Here is a 10,886-nt window from a genome sequence, read left to right on the forward strand (position 1 = left end):
ATATCTGAATGGCCCGTGCCCTTGAGTGTGTAGCTGAATGCGTGTTGCTGCTGTTGTTTTCCCGTTAAGCTAGTTAGCGTAGCCTCCCAGAACACTTGCGGAGCTGTTTATTGTTGTCGTTTTTTTTGTTCCGGTTCAGAGGTCACACAGACCGTTGTCTCCTACATGAGCGCAGAAAACATTATATTTCCAACAATTTAAGTATTATTCAAACGTATTGTTCGGTTTGTAAGCCTCGTACCGATCGGTTTAATACGAATACGTATATAGTTACAGCCCTAGAAACGAATAATAACCGTATAGCTGTGGCGCCATCATGAGGTTATAAGGTGGTATTTCAGCTGCAGGACAGCAGTGAAGGCCCAGGTATAAAATGCACGGCCCGCCACTGCTTTTGAGACAAATGTTTAAAAGTTGATCATTAAATATGAGAGAAAGGTATTATACAGCAATTTAAATGTTTCATATTAGTTTAATTTGATAACTCTTGTCAGTCAGCTGTTTTTAAGCAGTAAGAGAAAACTCAACAGAATTAGTCTTTTGATGGCTTCATGTTTGTCTATAACTCTTCCTCTGAGGAGACAAGAAATATTTAACAACTAAAGAAATTAAATGTTTTCAAACGTGGAGCAGGTTTTAACCGAGGCTCTGTTTGTAAATGAGGAAGCAAAGTTCACATTCACAGCGCTGCTCCTCTTCCTGGAATGAAGCACAGCTTGACAACCCCTCCTTCTTCCTCCTGCTCTCAAACACAGCCGCTCCACTCTGCCCACATATCTCCTTGTTCCCTCCCCTTCAGATCTACAGTTTTAAAGATGGGTGTAACCAACATGGTGGTGAAGCGATAGAGCTGACAGGCTCCATTCACTGAACAAACACATGTTGTTCAGATCAGAAGTCAAAGCAGAGTCGCTTCTAGTGAAGTCAAACTCAGACAGTCGTTGTCACTGAGAGGTGAAATGGCGCAGAAAGGACTTCAGCTGGATCGGGAAACCTTCTCTTGTTCCATCTGTCTGGATCTACTGAAGGATCCGGTGGCTACTCCCTGTGGACACAGCTACTGCATGAACTGTATTAAAAGCTTCTGGGATGAAGAGGATGTGAAGAAACTCCACAGCTGCCCTCAGTGTAGGCAGACCTTCACACCGAGGCCTGTCCTGCTGAAAAACACCATGTTAGCAGTTTTAGTGGAGGAGCTGAAGAAGACTGGACTCCAAGCTGCTCCTGCTGATCACTGCTATGCTGGACCTGAAGATGTGTCCTGTGATGTGTGCACTGGGAGGAAACTGAAAGCCATCAAGTCCTGTCTGCAATGTGTGATCTCTTTCTGTGAGAAACACCTCCAGCCTCATTCTGAATCCCCTGCCTATGAGAAACACAAGCTGGTGGACCCCTCCAAGAAGCTCCAGGAGAACATCTGCTCTCGTCACGATGAGGTGATGAAGATTTTCTGCCGAACTGATCAGCAGTGTATCTGTTACCTCTGCTTAATGGAGGAACACAAAGGCCACGACACAGTCTCAGCTGCAGCAGAAATCACTGAGAGGCAGAGAGAGCTGGAGGTGAGTCGACTAAACATCCAGCGGAGAATCCAGGACAGAGAGAAAGACGTGAAGCTGCTTCAACAGGAGGTGGAGGCCGTCAATCGCTCTGCCGACGAAGCGGTGAAGGACAGCGAGAAGATCTTCACCGAGCTGATCCGTCTCATGGAGAAAAGAAGCTCCGATGTGAAGCAGCAGGTCAGATCCCAGCAGAAAAGCGAAGTGAGTCGAGTCAAAGAGCTTCAGGAGAAGCTGGAGCAGGAGATCTCTGAGCTGAAGAGGAAAGACGCTGAGCTGAAGCTGCTCTCACACACAGAGGATCACAACCAGTTTCTACACAACTACCCCTCACTGTCACCACTCAGCGAATCTACAGACTCGTCCGGCATCGATATCCGTCCTCTGAGCTACTTTGAGGACGTGACGGTGGCTGTGTCAGAAGTCAGAGATAAACTACAGGACGTTCTGAGAGAGAAGTGGACAAACGTCTCACTGGCAGTGACTGAAGTGGACGTTTTACTGTCACCTTCACGAGCAGAGCCCAAGACCAGAGCTGGATTCTTAAGATATTCAAGTGAAATCACACTGGATCCAAACACATCACACACACAGCTGTTATTATCTGAGGGGAACAGAAAAGCAATATTAATGAGAGAACAACAGTCTTATTCTAGTCACCCAGACAGATTCACTTCATGTCATCAGGTCCTGAGTAGAGAGAGTCTGACTGGACGTTGTTACTGGGAGGTGGAGTGGAGAGGAGGAGTTTATGTAGCAGTCGCATACAAGAATATCAGCAGAACAGGAAGCTCTAATGAATGTGTGTTTGGATACAATGACATATCTTGGGTGTTACGTTGTGTCAAAAACAGTTTTACATTTTGGTACAACAATATCGAAACTCCCATCTCTGGTCCTCAGTCCTCCAGAGTAGGAGTGTACCTGGATCACAGAGCAGGGATTCTGTCTTTCTACAGCGTCTCTGAAACCATGACCCTCCTCCACAGAGTCCAGACCACATTCACTCAGCCTCTCTATGCTGGATTTTTGATTTATGATTATGCAAACACTGCTGAGTTCTGTAAACTCAAATAGACAAAAGTGATTTAAGGAACAGCAAATTAATTTCTGTGTTTTAATCTTGAAACTCATTTTGTCTCCATCATTGTCGCTTAATTGCTGATTTCAGCTGTCAATCAAACATTGTGGGCGGTACTTTGACGTCTTCTCATTATTGTTGTGTACATGTTTGAGTTTCTTTAGGTGGAGCTCCTTTCTGTGTGTTTAGCCATGGAGGCTATCACTGCTCATGATGAACTTTGTTGACCTGAACTGATATTTCTCTTCATGAAAAAGTAAACTGCTCTGAGGTTTAAATGTTTGATAAATATTAGTATTGATGTATTTGTTAGTTGTTGTTTCTCTTCTCTTCTCTTCTGAGAACTAAAGATATTTAGTTCTCAGCACTCTTTGTAAATATTTCTTTAAGTGAAATTATGTTTATTTTCTATAACAGATTCAATGTTGTTCTTGTTTTCTTAATCGTTGTACAAAAGAGGTACTATGATGTATTATATAACTAATTATTATCATCATAATCAATAAGTAAATCATTCATTATTCTCTTTTACAGAACTGAGATTCTGGTCAAACAAATAGATTATGAGGATGAAGTGAATGTGTTCATGAAATCATTGAACAAGAGTCATTGAACAGACTTTACTGATGGGATGTGAACAAACTGAAGCTTTACATGATGAATAAAGTATTTCTTGATTCAAAAATGAACAAAGTATTTTCTTCTTGTCTTATTTACAGGGTTTCATACAAAGCTGATGGAGAAAATGTGAAACTAATATGAGTGTATAACCGAGTCAGTTTTCCTCCTGAAACACCACAAAGTACAGAGTTCATGTTTAGAGCAGAAGAACATTAGTCAGTCAGTCTCTGTCCTTGAAACTGTCCTCACTAAAACATCTTCGTCACAGAGAAATGAGCAGTTTTATATCACGTCGCTTCTTACAACCAACATTCTGTTTGTGCACTTAGTCAATAAAGGATTTATTACACCGACATGAAATAATATATAAAAAATTGTGAATTAATTTGGTGAAGTTTGGGTGTGAATAAGATGTATTGAGTCCTCCTCACACAGGAGACAACAGATACTGATGAAAGCTCAGAATGAGGCTGTCATGTTGGTTCAGTGTTCATCTGTCACCTCACAGCCAGACCATGTTGTAAAGTTTGAATCCAGACTCGACTCAAACTTCTTGTGACTCATTTTGTCCAGGGTGAAATCTGTCAACCCACCAAACAGCCTGCTGGCCTCAAGAGTTTCTCTAATTTATCCTCCGTTAGTGTGGCACTGGGTGTTTGAGAACACAGGGAAGTATTACCCCCCCCCCCCCCTATTTATTTGAATTCAGTAAAAGCTAAGGTCTCAGAAACATTTACTATTTCTTTGTCACTTACCTGTATCATGCTGTCATTAGGTCTTTTACTGGGATGTGTGGTTATTGTATTTCGGCTCAGCCCAACATTGTCAGCAGAGGGCGCTCTAGGCACTATACTGAGCATTAGTAGCTAACGTAAGTAGAGCAGAAGAAAGCAGTCAGTACGTGATGAGCGAAGTGTCATCAGAACAGAGAGCGCTTCTCACCTGACCTCATGTGTTTTCATATATATTTACATGCAAACTGACTTTAAACAGAAACATGTTAGATATAACATCTGTATTCACTTGAGAAGCCTTAGTAACTGTAAAATAAAGACATTTCTTTTCATTTTCATGTTAAAATGGCAGAGCTCATTGAAATAATTCTGCTGACTAACGCTAATCTAAAAGACAGTCCAAAAGACAGTCCGGTTCTATGAGAGCTGAAGTTAGTTAAATATATATATATATTTATGATTTGAGGGAATGTTTATAGCAACGGAGTTAAGGAATGAGTCAGTGTCAGGCTGGACAGCTAATTACATGTACTGCTATTTGAATGCTAATCTCTGCTAGCATGCTAACGTATTAGCTTATGTTATTAATTAGGGGTGCAACGGATCACAAACCTCACGGTTCGGTTCGGATCACGGTTCTTGAGTCACGGTTCGGATCATTTTTCGGATCAACAAAGAAAAGGGGAGGAGACAAATATAACTGCTTTCCATTTATTAATTAAAGAACTTCAAGAACACTTAAAGAAAAGAACTTTGGGCTATAGTCTTACATAACTAAAGTATTGAAGATGTCCAATTTGAAACAAAATGAATTAAATAACAAATAAAAATAAAACATTCAAGAATATTCAATTCTGTTAAGTTTAAGTGCAACATGAGGTATGTTGAGACCCTCGTCCTTTGATAATACTGAAAGAAAGAAACAGCCAGTGAGCTAGCTTCCACTGTTTACACTGAACCGAACTGCTCGGCAACAACTTGGGTCTTTGTTTACTTCCTGTCAGGTTATGTCATTCAAATACACAATAATGTTTACCATTACCATTATTTTCAAAAAGATGAGAATATCTACATTGCCTGGGGAGAGGGTAGACCTTTCTGTAGTGATATTACTATTGGGTCTGTCTAGCTTCCACTCTGATACTTCTGTCAGCACCTGCCCCAGGTGTGTGTCTGTGTGACTCTCACAGAGGGGGCGTGTCTTCAGCACCGGACAATGAATCACTCCGCCGTGGTGAAAGCGGTCAGTCTTTTCCTTCTCATAGAGGCCTGGAACAGCTTCATACTGAAGTGGGTGCGTGAGGGGATTGTTTTCCACACCATAGTGTCCCCCGTCGCTGACAGACGGGATGGTGGCTCTTCATATGTGGACATGCCGATGTATGCTTTTAACCTGCTCCGTTCACGTGAACACACTACTGCTTTATACCTGTTCACTGACACTCTGCATTGATATTCAGGGACTTGTTACTTGAAAAGGAACAGCAGCAGTAAAACGTTATTACACACTATGATGATTACACTGTAAAAACAAAGAAAGGAAAAAAAATACTCAATTGATCCGCGGTTCACGAGTGATCCGAACCGTGATGGGTGATCCGTTACACTACTAATTAACATGTAAACAGCATTTTAATGTTGTAGCTGGTGGAGGTGGAGCTCATTTCTACTATTTTATGTACTAGCGACTGATTTTTATCTGCATCAACGCATCATATTTTATGGAGCAGAAGTCCATCAAGAGTAAACTAATGGACAACTTAAATTGGTAAATAATTAAATAACCTTTTAAGTAATTTATACAAAACATTTTATAGACTTAACAATTGACTATTTAATGAAAAACGACTGACATTCCTCTGAAAAGTAACAGCGCAGTGAAAGCTACAACATTTCCCTCGGAAATGTGGAGTAGAGGAATAACGTAGTTTAAAATACTATAAAATTAAAGTACCTACCTCTAAATTGTACTCGTGTACAGTACTCAAGGAAATGTACATAGTAGCCTCCAACCATTGGTTGTACTGAACTGTATGTCAGTGGTGGAAAGTAACTAGTACATTCACTCAAATACTGTACTTAAGTTCAATTTTGAGATACTTGTACATTACTTTCATATTCTGCTACTTCATACATCTAGTCCACATCTCAGAGGCAAATAGTGTGCGCTTTACTTCACATTCATTTGATAGTTTTGGTTACTATACAGATTAACAAAACTGAACATAAATGAGAAAAAAAATCATAATTTATTACTTTACCTTAAAATATGATTAGACTTTAATGGGGGAAATTCACAAGCTAGCCAGCACTATGTAACTTAATAAAAACTAGCATCACAGTAATCAGTTTCAACATTAAAATGATGAACACATGAATACATCAATAACTACAATCAAGTAATAATACTTTTAGGTACATTTTAAAGTATATTTTGATGCTAATACTTTTGTATTTTTTACTTAAGTAAAGTTATGAAAGCGGGACTTTAACTTGTAACAGAGTATTTCTACATTCAGGTATCAGAGTACTGTTTTCGCAGGCTTGTGATATTAACTAACCAACTACATAAAACATATTTAACGTTGTATTGTCACGGTTGGACCCCTGCTGTCCTCGTGGTCACAGTTCGCTGTAACTGTTCATTAACTATTGATAAACTGACCCTGGACCTGCAGGTAGCAGTTAACGTTCAGTGAAACCTGTGGCTCAGACGCTTCTAGACATACAGCAGATAGATAGGCCCGGGCCTGCTGTCCAACTCAAAATGGCGAACAAGATGGATTCTTCCCGGTTGTTGTTTGGCCAGAGCTACACGTTTAACTTTAATTTAGTCACATTATGGGCTAAACCCGGCATAGCAGCACTATAGTGAGTGGTTATTAAAGTGTAGGCGATATAAACTCACTGGAGCAGCTAGCTAGCTCTTCTATTTCTATGTTCAGCTGGCTGTTTAGAAGCCACAGAAGGAGGGAGCCCGACACAGGAGAGCACGTCACGGACACACACACACACACACACACAGTAACCGACGGTTTAACGTACCTTCTCCTCCGAGGACCCGTGCATGTTCTCGGTCGTACATGACGACACTTCTGACCGTGTTGAAGCGGAGCCGCCGATAACTTTGGTCATTTCTGTCACTGTCGTACTCACCATTGTCTCCAAAATGGAGCCCACCTGCGCCTCCAAATCAGACATTCTGACAAGTCAGTGTGTCCGCTATGAATTTAGTTTCAGTAATATACTTTTGTAATAAAACAAATTACATTTACTGCTGCAATATTGTCGTTATGCTGAAAAACAAACAAACTCGTGCCGCTCACAACACGGATGTTCCTCTTCCTAGTTCATGTTCTTCAAAATAAGAGCACGCAGACTTACTACGGTCCTATTCACCATTGGACATCAGCAGTGGAGCAAGTATTCCGATACTTTAATTACTAATAGTACTAATACCACACCGTACAATACTCTGTCCTGCATTGAAAATGTTTCTTAAGTAATAGTATGTAAGTATAATCCGCTAAATGTACTTAAAGTATTAAAAGTTAAAGTACTCAATCCAGAAACATGTCACCTGTGACTTAAAATATTTAAAAAAAAAGAGAAACATTAAAAAATAAAAAAGCAGGACTTTACTGTTGTAGTTGTTTGAGATGGAGCACATTTTGAACTATTAACTCATGGTTATGTTGTTTGGTTTGTAAAAATTTGCACAAACAAAATCATTACAATTATTTAAAAAAAGAAAAGCAGCAAATCTTCACATTTGTGAGGCTGGAACCAAGTAACCAGAGACTAAAGCTGTCAAATAAATTTAGTGAGGTAAAAAGCACAATATTTGTATGATGTGTGACATCATGTATTGTACAGTGATTGCAGGTGACTCCGTGCAACATCTTGTTTTTCCTTTCAAAATAAAATCTATGTCATTACCTGGACAGCTATAAAGCATTTACTGGAGAAGAAAAAACTCAGATTTTATCCAGAGCACTTTAGTTTCATTCAGACTTTACTGTGCTTTGTTGTTTCAAACGTATCATGAAATATGATCCAATGCTAAAGGAAAACTGAAAATATGAAAAAAACAAAGAATCATATCATTTAAATTAAACCTTTACTCAAGCGCATCATTTTTAGGTTTGTAGTTCAATTACAGCTCTCGCAGTGAAATAGTAAACATTTTCAAAGCAAACATTCTCTTCAAGATGGTTTTGGTTCTAGTTAAATGTTTGTGTAGCTTTCATACATTTCAGGAACAGGCGCAAGAATTTTTTTTAAAGTCCCTGCTGCGTTGTCATGATTCTCACCAGCTGCTCGGCTTCAGGCGCGCTCCCTAACATGTTCTGGTACTCCTCAGGCGCAGTTGTGTCTCTTGAGCAGCCTCGAGTCCGAAAACCCAAGTCCACAGCCGCCGCAGGAATACGGCCTCTCTCCCGTGTGGACCTGCATGTGAAACTTGACGTGTCCGAGCTGCCTGAACCTCACGCCGCAGACCTCGCACTCGTAGGGCTTCTCCCCCGTGTGGACCCGCAGGTGCCTCAGGTAGTTCGTGTAGATCCTGAACGCCTTGCCGCAGTGCTCGCACGTGTGCGGTTTCTCCCCGGAGTGCTGCAGCTCGTGGGACTTGAGCGCCTGGCGGATGATGAACCTCTTCCCGCACACGTCGCACCCGAACGGCCGTTCCCCCGAGTGGATCCGTTGGTGGTAGTCGTACGTGGCTTTGTAGAAGAAAGACTTCCCGCACGCGTCGCAGCTGTACTGCTTCCGCCCCGTGTGAATGAGCTCGTGTCTCCTCAGCGAGCCCGCCGTGTCGAAGCCCTTGCGGCAGGTCCGGCAGCTGAACGGCGTCATGTCCACCGTGGTTTTGTCCTGTCGATAGATGACTCGGCGGTTGCCTCGGGTTCGTTTTCTAATGACCTGGCTGTGTCTTTCGTCGTGGGTGACCTTCTGGTGTCTCTGCAGCTGGCAGTTGTAGAGAAACGTCTTGCCGCACAGGTCGCACATGAACGACTTGGCGGCGCCGTGAAGGAGCATGTGCGCTTTCAGCTTGTTCTGAACAAAGCTCTTCCCGCACACGTCGCATTTGAAGGGTTTCTCGCCCGTGTGGATGCGAATGTGCCTCTTCAGGTTGTGCTGCAGGGTGAAGCCCGCTCCGCACGTCTCGCACGTGAACATTTTCCCCCTGTGGACGGACTGGTGCGTCCGGAGCGACCTCCTCCTGTTGAACGCTTTGCCGCACACCGCGCATTTGTAAGGGTGCTCCCCCGTGTGGACGCTTTTGTGGCACTGCAGCGTGAACGCGTACCGGAAACTCTCGCCGCACTCGGCGCACTTGTGCGGCTTTTCGACGGTGTGCACGACCTGGTGGGCCCCCAGCGCTTGCTTGGTTTTGAAGGCCTTCCCGCAGGCGGGGCACGTGAAGGACCTCGCGTCCGTGTGGACGAGCTGGTGGGTCTTCAGGTACATTTTGGTCTTGAACATCTTCTTGCAGAGACGGCACTCGAAGGCGGCGTGCTTCCTCTCCTCGTGCCGCAGCAGGTGGTGCTCGAGGGTCGCCGCATTCCGGAATTTCCTTGGGCACTGGTCGCAGGCGAGCAGCCTCTGCTCTCTGTGAGTGTTGGCGTGCTTCGTCAGATGAAAGTGCCGGTTGAAGCTCTTGTTGCAGACTTCGCAGACGAAGGACTTCCCTTTGCTCTTGGCTGGCGCCTCCCGTGCGTTCTGGCTGTCAGCGTTTTGGGATTCGGCCGTGTTTGTCGTGGTGTAACCCTCTGCAGCTTCTAGACAGGAGAGAAAAGAAAGATAAGAATTGTCACACAGGAGTAAGAGAGGCAATTATTTTTATAACGGGGAACATTTTGGCATTAAGCTGCTGGTTAAAATACTGGGTGACTGGTCATTGGTAGAGCGGATCGATCACGGCTCCACTGTCCTTGGGTCAGACATCTTCTTGCTGTACCATCGATGTATGAATGATTAGACAGTCCTGATGGCAGGTGCCACCTTGCATGGTAGCCTCTGCCATCAGTGTGTGAATGGGTGAATATATGTATTTCTTCCTGTGTATTAATGTTTATTACTTCCACATGAACAAGTTGAAATGTCACCTTGTCGATGGGCCATTAATGAACTGTTAAGTCAATCTCAGATGCAGTAGTGTTGAATTGTTCTGTTTTAAGGAACCCGCTTCCCCTCCGAGTGCCGTGTCTACTTCCCGTTTTGCTTGTTATTTTCCCAGGAGGACATGAGCTTTTAATAGAGTTTGTCATGCGTAGTGGATTTTCTTTCCTTACCAGCATCGTGTCCACTCTCCATCCCAGCAGCGGGTGCTGTTTCTGTGACTTCCTCCGTCAATTTATCTGTCTTTCTTTTCAACGTCCCGAAGGGCTTCAAGGTGTAGATCAAGCCGGTCTGCTCGAACAGGACGGGGCAGCCGCTCAGGACGTTTTCCCTCCACGCTGTGGCATTTTCCAAGTTTTCAGTCGTGAGCTTCAGCTCGCTCTCCAGCCGCCCCGCTCTGGCCTGCAGACTCTTGTTGTCGTCGTGCAGCGTTGAGGACAGCTGGGAGAAAATGGCGTCGATCTTTCTCGTCGCCTCCCGTGCCAACATTTCCACGAAATCCGTCTGTGAGGATTAAGATAAAGCGGTCAACACTGTTCACTATAAATTATTTACTGATATATCGATATATATATATCGATATAGATATCTAGATCTACATCTAGATAGATAGAGATATCTATATAGATAGATAGAGATATCTATATAGATAGATAGAGATATCTATATAGATAGATAGAGATATCTAGATAGATAGATAGAGATATCTAGATAGATAGATAGAGATATCTAGATAGATAGATAGAGATATCTAGATAGATAGATAGA

The 10,886-nt window shown here is 42.9% G+C and overlaps 2 protein-coding genes across 2 annotated transcripts in view; one reads left to right on the forward strand and one right to left on the reverse strand.

Annotated features, from left to right (window-relative positions):
• The window catches only part of LOC116392207 (uncharacterized), a 34,178-nt gene that overhangs the window by 6,889 nt on the left and 16,403 nt on the right, over positions 1–10,886 (reverse strand). Inside the window, exons 6-8 of the mRNA XM_031863423.1 lie at positions 10,292–10,622; positions 8,361–9,778; positions 7,041–7,205 (exon numbers count right to left, since the gene is read on the reverse strand). Of these exons, the coding sequence (XP_031719283.1) occupies positions 7,041–7,205; positions 8,361–9,778; positions 10,292–10,622 (1,914 nt within the window). The remainder of the gene's footprint in view (positions 1–7,040; positions 7,206–8,360; positions 9,779–10,291; positions 10,623–10,886) is intronic.
• On the forward strand, positions 349–3,902 carry LOC116392256 (tripartite motif-containing protein 16-like). The gene has a single exon (XM_031863555.1). It carries the CDS (start codon positions 960–962, stop codon positions 2,634–2,636), a length of 1,677 nt encoding a protein of 558 aa, XP_031719415.1. The 5' UTR covers positions 349–959; the 3' UTR covers positions 2,637–3,902.

Source organism: Anarrhichthys ocellatus, unplaced genomic scaffold (assembly GCF_004355925.1).
Source record: "Anarrhichthys ocellatus isolate YVR2014 unplaced genomic scaffold, GSC_Weel_1.0 scaffold29, whole genome shotgun sequence".
Lineage (NCBI taxonomy): Eukaryota > Metazoa > Chordata > Actinopteri > Perciformes > Anarhichadidae > Anarrhichthys > Anarrhichthys ocellatus.